The sequence below is a fragment of the Cebus imitator genome, unplaced genomic scaffold (assembly GCF_001604975.1).
Source record: "Cebus imitator isolate Cc_AM_T3 unplaced genomic scaffold, Cebus_imitator-1.0 Scaffold286, whole genome shotgun sequence".
In the NCBI taxonomy this organism is placed as follows: domain Eukaryota; kingdom Metazoa; phylum Chordata; class Mammalia; order Primates; family Cebidae; genus Cebus; species Cebus imitator.
This window is the reverse complement of record NW_016107601.1, coordinates 2,773,138-2,780,449: the sequence shown is the minus strand read 5'-3', so window position 1 is coordinate 2,780,449 and position 7,312 is coordinate 2,773,138. Positions and strand designations below refer to the sequence as shown.

General features: G+C 37.4%; 1 protein-coding gene across 2 annotated transcripts in view; it reads left to right on the top strand.

Moving 5' to 3' along the window:
* LMO4 (LIM domain only 4) overlaps positions 1 to 6,465 on the top strand; it is a 17,576-nt gene extending 11,111 nt beyond the window's left edge. For both annotated transcript variants that reach the window (XM_017501961.2, XM_017501962.2), the window contains exons 3-5: positions 42 to 138; positions 546 to 701; positions 5,304 to 6,465. In XM_017501961.2, coding sequence (XP_017357450.1) covers positions 42 to 138; positions 546 to 701; positions 5,304 to 5,312 — 262 coding nt within the window. In that variant the 3' untranslated portion in view covers positions 5,313 to 6,465. The remainder of the gene's footprint in view (positions 1 to 41; positions 139 to 545; positions 702 to 5,303) is intronic.
* Positions 6,466 to 7,312: the final 847 nt, after the last annotated feature.

Here is a 7,312-nt window from a genome sequence, read left to right as displayed (position 1 = left end):
TAAGATTGTTCACTGGTGTCAACCGTTATTCTTTGTTTCAGGTTATTTGGGAATAGCGGTGCTTGCAGCGCTTGTGGACAGTCGATTCCTGCGAGCGAACTCGTCATGAGGGCGCAAGGCAATGTGTATCATCTTAAGGTAGCATTTGCATCTCTCTTTAAAGAAAAAAATCATACTTGTCCTACCTACATGGGGACAAAGCATTTTTCCTTGGTAGGAACTGTTTTCTCAAGCTGCAAACACTAAAAGGAATGATTGAAATTGTAGCATAGCAGTGATGCTTACACATCCACACACACGGACCACACTTCACCCCTGCCACAAAAGTACACACATATTTGGATTTGTCCCCATTTAGCCTGGTCCAGTTGATAGCAGTTTGGCTTACTGTTTTCTGGAGTTCTGTCAAAGGAAGAAAAAACGCTAAACCCCACATGCCTCTGTGCTTGACAGATAGATACCTGCTTAAAAACAGGTTATAAACTTGTGACCAAAAAAGACTTAATTTGTACCTTGTTTTTAGTGGGTTTGTTTTTCCCTTTCAGTGTTTTACATGCTCTACCTGCCGGAATCGCCTGGTCCCGGGAGATCGGTTTCACTACATCAATGGCAGTTTATTTTGTGAACATGATAGACCTACAGCTCTCATCAATGGCCATTTGAATTCACTTCAGAGCAATCCACTACTGCCAGACCAGAAGGTGAATACCCAGCAGTTACTAATAAGCTTTATTAGAGCAAGTTGGAAGGTTCAACCTCTTACCCTAGCAAGGGAGTTTTCTTGGGTGGTTGTATTTTTGCGTGCCCTTTTAAAGAAATGTAGATTACTACTCGTACGTAGAATGTTCAGAAGTAGGATAACTGATTAAATTGTTAATCTTTCATAGTTAAAAGAAAAAATACATCCTGACTTGGTTGTATCTGTAGCATAACTCATGTTGAACATAAGATTATCACATGCAAAAGCAAACAAAATGTAAAACTTGCATATAACCGGTTATTTATTCCATTTGACAGTTTTGAAATTCAGAAACATGATGTGATAGGTTATTGTGGGAGGAAAAATTAGAACATTTATGGCAGGAAAAGAATAAACATCTTTGTCATGAAAGAATGATTTCTACATTAGGAATAGCAATCCGGACACCTGCCTTCCAAACCCAATTTATGATTCATTTATTTTTAGAAGAGTAATTTTACAAAACATTCTGTAATTCCAGAGGAGGACATTTTTGTTCATTGGTCGTACCGTAAAATTTGAATGAGTTGATTACTTTTAAAACCAAATTCTTGTTCTTGCCAATCCACTTGGTGCCACTAATAGTGCCATTAAAGATTATGAATCTTGATTCTTGATCCACAACTTGAAAGTTCTTGGACCAGAATTAGAAATTAGGAAATTATACAAATATACAAATCATGTAGTAGTAGAAGATACTCCAGAGGGAAAATTGGTGATCAACAGTTGTCCAGCATCCCCAGTACTGGATAGTTTTAGATCTATTTTAATCTCCTTAATAAGTCCTATAGCTATGCAAGTGAGTGCATTTTGATAACTGCTGTGCCTAATTTGTAACAATTACTGTCAACCTTCAGTTAAGAGACTGTTCATTCCACACTGGCCCAGAAGAGTGAAATGTATGACTCGTGTGCATAATTTTATTCACATCATATTTCATACTGATTATGTATTGATGACATTGATTCATTTACTCTTTACAGCGCCACTTGCATGGATATTAAATCTTATTGACCACAGATGAATTTTAATTTCAGATTGGTGATAGATTTTTCCATCAGCTCTGATAGTATGTTTGACTTTTTCATCATTAACCCAGGCAATCACACAGCACTGAGTTATTGCATTGAAACAAAAAGTGCACACTTCACTTGGTAATTCTTTATGGATTTACAATAGGAACTTCATTAATGTCTGTTGTAAGGATCACCAAAAAAAAAAAAAAAAAAAAAAAAAAAAAAATAAAAGCAAAAAAAAAAAAAAAAAAAAAAAAAAAAAATTTATCTGCAAATAGGAATTTAGCAAGCTTCAAAAGTCTCGGGAAAATAGACTTTTTTGTCTTCTGTAACGCATTTTCTTAATGCAGTGATGGAGGTGGGGGTATGACAAATACTTGAAAACTTTTAACCATTAAAATTATGCTGCCATATTTTGATGCTTATATTTGTCCTTTTCCCATTGCTCGTTTATAAGGTAGTTTTAAATGTATGTTCCGCTTCTTAGTGTTAATTACATGAAATTATGTGCATTTTTATTTAATTTACTAGTATGGGACGCTGCATAGAATAACCATTTTAAAAGTCAAACTTTTTAACTGCAAATTAGCCAGTCACCGCTGATGAGGCATTTCAAGCTTCTTTAAGGCGTTCCAAGACATCTAAATACTTAAAGATTTTTATGATTTAGATTCTAATGAAGTGAGTCTACAGGGCAGAGTTGAGAACAGTGAATGGATGGTAACATAAATATTTTGAGATACCTATTCAAAATTGAGGCTCAGCCATTTGTACTTACATTTGGTAGCAAAAAAGAAGAAAAGTGCTAGGAATGAAACAGTAGATTTTTTTTTCCACTCCTTGTTTTTCCCCAAGTTAGATCTTCACTTCGTTGCTGGTTTTATACCATTTCTTTCCCTGACTTAGCGAAGTACTGTACAAAAAAATGATTGTTGCAGTTCACCAGCATGCATAGTGAGAATGAAAGGATGTAGAGATGAGACGGAAAATGTAGCTTGACTGTGAAGCACTGAATATAGGCAGTAGCAATGTTAGGTAGGGACTAAGTACAAAGTGCACCTAAGAAATTCGAGCAAGATTTCATACCATCTTTTACAGTCCAAGATGGCATACATTTAGAGGTGTTAGGGAGAACCGCAGATAAACCAGGTTTACCTGTTTATAGATTACATGTGTTGTGCCTTTCATTGAAATCTGTTCTCCACACCTTTTCCAGGATGGCAGTGGTAGCGTATTCATTTTGGAACACTAAATATATTTTAGGGAATGAATAAGAACCTAATAGTGTATGTTAATGTTGGAAGCCAAAGAAGAGACAGGTGGGCTTCAAAAATTAATAGGTCTTAAAAGGCATAAGGAAATACAACTTAAAGATACGTCCTTGTCAGACATCGGTGAGAAGCTGTGTTTTGGGGGTGCTGTTAATTAAGAACATTTCCCTGTTGGCGTTAAGTCTCTCACATTTTTGCCCTTGGTGCTTAGCTCACCATGAACACGGTCAATTCATAAAGTAGTTTTTATAAATAAAGGTTTTGGGCAAGCTGAATGTGGTCCAGAGAGATATTAATTAGAGGGCAAGGGGGAAGAGTTAATGAAAACACACTTACTGGTGGAACATAAACTGCTTTTTGGAATTGGAGAGGCTTTAAAATTATTTTCCCAAAACCCTGTGGCGTTTCTTTTCTGGAGGTGATGAGGTGGGGAGAAATGACAAATGGCTTCTTTTTATTATTTTTTCCTCTCTCGTTCTCCATGTTTTTGGTAGGGAAAATCGGACATTTATTCTGGCTGTTTTTCATCTATTTGCAGAATCAATTACATTTTTGGTGTATTATGCATAGTAAATGTACTCAAGCATCCTCTGGCATTTAAAAGCAATGAGTTGATTATTCAAACATCCCTTCTTTAAAGGCAGTTAATTGTATTTAAAGTATACACCCGCATGGACAGGGTCCTTTAAACTTGTATTCTGACATTTGTTCCAGGGTCTGGGCTGTGTAGTTTATTTGTTGTTCTGCATCATTGACTTTTGTATATTCTGAGGAAAATAATTTAAGCTTTTAAGTCATACAGTGATTGAAACCTTGCATTTCAGATGGACTCAAATCTCAGGCCACTAGTGTGCAAGGAACTACAAAATTTTTTAACCTGTATCACTGAAGGAGACTAGCTTCAGGAGAATACTGCCTTCTAGAGGGTTATGTAAATCAGGAATTGTGGCTAATTTTTTCTTCTGTAGATTGCTGTCTGCTCTGGAATTTTTTTCCTCCACTCAGAAGTGTGATAGTGCCACCTAGAATTATCTGTGCTTTTCAGTGGAACAGAAGTTAGATCACATCTCTTTAGTTGGAGAAAAATTTAGTGTTCTAGTTTACATGTCACTTCGAAGTTCCCCCATGGTTACATAATTGGTGTTGTGTGTGTCCATCGTAGAGGACATTTGATGCTCATTTATTAAATATGCTTGCTGGCTGCTGCCGCATCTTTGTTCTGGACAGACAAATTACCTTTCTCACACTGAGCTTCCACTCTGGGGAATTAAGCCTCCACCACTTTAATTAGCTTGGAATTGGTGGGTTGCAATTCCTAATAGACTACAGGCTTTTTGTAAGTTAGGGAAAGGGTGAAACAAGAACTTGCTGGAAAGCTCAAAATGTCATTTAAAAACCATAAAAACATAATATATATTATTTCATTTTGATAATTGCAAACAGATTGTATTTGACAAGTGTGTGGATTTCCATTTCTGACAGACATTGAAGCTACCATTGCATCAAACTATGTTCTTTAATCTATTACAAGTCATTATCACATTACATGTATTGATTCATATATTTATGTAACTATTAGGTGACATAGCAGATAGGAAATAGTGGAAAATATGTGAATATTTGTACGTAGAATTTTTCATACAGACACACACATAGGTCGTACCAATATGGGTGATATTTTTCACATGGGAATATTGGAATAATAATGATAACTGCCAGTATTTGTTTAGTTTTTATTAAAGGCTAAGCACTGTTGAAAGTGCCCCCGTATGTATATGTAATGATCACAACAGCATCATCATTATCCCTTCTTTAAAGATGAGGAAACTGAAACACAAGCAGTTTAAGCAACATTCCAAAAGGTTACACAGTTGAGCATATTAATCCAAAACTTCCTGGGTAGAAACTTTGTCTTGGAATGTCCCCACTATTTAAAAAACTCAAGATCCCACCGCTGGGCAAGATGTTACATTCCTTTTGGAAGGATGCTTGCTCTTCACAGAGTTAAGCAATTCACTGTAGTGCTTTACACCAGAAACTTTCTGAGAGTCCATTTACTGTCTCATTTTCTTTGCTAGTAAAACTGCAGAAAATGTTATGCTTTAGTTCTTCACTGCCAGAGTAAGTAGCATAGAAAGCCTCTATCAAGTCACAGTTGGAAAGTAATCTAATAAAAGAAGATTAGTGAATGTGGGAAAGACAAAAGCAGTCATGTTTGAGTTTAATATCTCTCAAATTTAGCATTTTAGCTAAGATGCCCGTTTTTATTTCTTGCAGGTCTGCTAAAAGGTCAGAGTAATGCAGAATGCGTGCCTTCATCTCAGATTTGTTCATCACAGGTGGATCCCATGTGTCTTCAGTAGACAAGTCACCTTTGTAGCTAGCACCAGTGCCAGCTCCATGCCATTGCACCTTCTTTAGTCTTGATTGCCCTTCCCGCATTTATTGGTGTATTAAAATGACTGAATATGAACATTAAGGACTCCATGAACCTGGGCTAATGGGAGACTGTAGAGAAAATGAAAAAAGATCCACCAGAGGACATCTTGGGGGGGGGAGGGAGCTGGGGGGGAGGGAAATGACTAATGAAGCTAATTAAAAGAAGCATTCAAATCTGCTTTCTACCCTCATTAACAATTAGCAGGGCACTGGCCAGAGTTTGTACCCTGTGTTTTACCTTAACAACATTCTATTTGCTCTTTGTATATTTAAGTGTTGTAAGGAAACGTGTTTCAATCAAAACTGAACGTGAGATAAAGGAAAGAGATGTGGCTTTTGTGATATTCTATCACAAACACTTATTGTATCTCTGTAAAATACGATGTATGTATGCATGTAAGTGTTTTTGTCCTAATGTTGCTACTCCCATGGCAAAGAAAAAACAAGAATGAAAAAAAGAAAAAAGATTGGAAAAAAAAATCAGGCTCATAGCAGCTACTGTGTAGAAAATTCCCCCTACTTCTAATTTGCTGAATGAAGAAAAAAAATCTTTTATTTGTGATATTTTCAGAGACATTTGCTCTAGTATGGTGTATTTAAATAATAAAAAACTTTAAAGAAAAAATATTCCATGGTGTTTGGGCTTAAACACTGCTTTTTCTCTTCTGTATTTTGGAAAATTTTAGTTTTTGTTGTTGAATAACAAGCTCACTTTAAATTTGAAGGAGTTGAGGGAGGTGCTGTGTATATATATGTAGTTCTGGGCCAGTGAGGCATTCTTCAAATTGCTTAACCATTCCATTATTGGCAGGGCTACAAAGCAAAGTTTCTAACAGAGTCCTTTCTATAAGTCAGGAATATTCTGTTAACAGCACGTCGTTACACTTCTATATCACAGTAAGACTTTTGTGTTTATGTATAAATACTTGTTTGGAGTATCCAGCTATTTTGTTTATTCTTTTTCTTGATAGCAAAGCCTTGGGTATTGATGAAAGTATGTGAAAAAAAAAAGCTACGGCACAACCATCTTGTTCTCTTAACAAGTTTATAGCTTTTGAAGGAAGCTGCATTTCTAAGTCATACCAGTACATATGTTGAAGCTCACTTAGTTGTAGGACCCAGAGCTATTTTTTTTGGAGAGTGTTGCTCTTGTTGCTCAGGCTGCAGTGCAATTGCAATGGCACGATCTCAGCTCACTGCAACCTCTGCCTCCCAGGTGTAAGCAATTCTCCTGCCTCAGCCTCCCAAGTAGCTGGGATTACAGACAGCCGCCACCACACCTGGCTAATTTTTAGTAGAGACGGGGTTTTGCCTTGTTGGCCAGGCTGGTCTCAAATTTATGACGTCATGATCCGCCCGCCCCTCAGCCTCCCAAAGTGCTGGGATTACCGGTGTGAGCCACCGCGCCCAGCCCGGAAGCTCTTTTACAGTGACCTTTGACTGGAGAAGTAGCCATTTCCTGGTGAGCCTTTAGTCCAGTGTGGTCGGCTGTAAGGTAAGTTTATTTTATTTTGCTCCTACATTTCTGTGCTGGTTCTGCCTTGCTGTGTGTATTTTGGGGGAAGATTCTGACTTCAGTTAAGTTTTAGTCTTGAGATACCGAGTTGCTGGTTGTAGGCAGCAGAGTATCCATGACAGCACTTGCACTGCCCACAGAGCTGCCCTGCAGAAAACATGCAGTATAACAGCTAGTGCTGCCAGGAGGAATACCCAATAGGCCCGGATGCTGAGGTGGTACCGCCAGCCTCCTTAGGTATGAGCGAATCTCAACTACAGCTTCCATCACAGGCTAATTAAACCAGGTGTGTGAACACTACTACTTTTAAGTTTTCTTTTTTAACATGGCA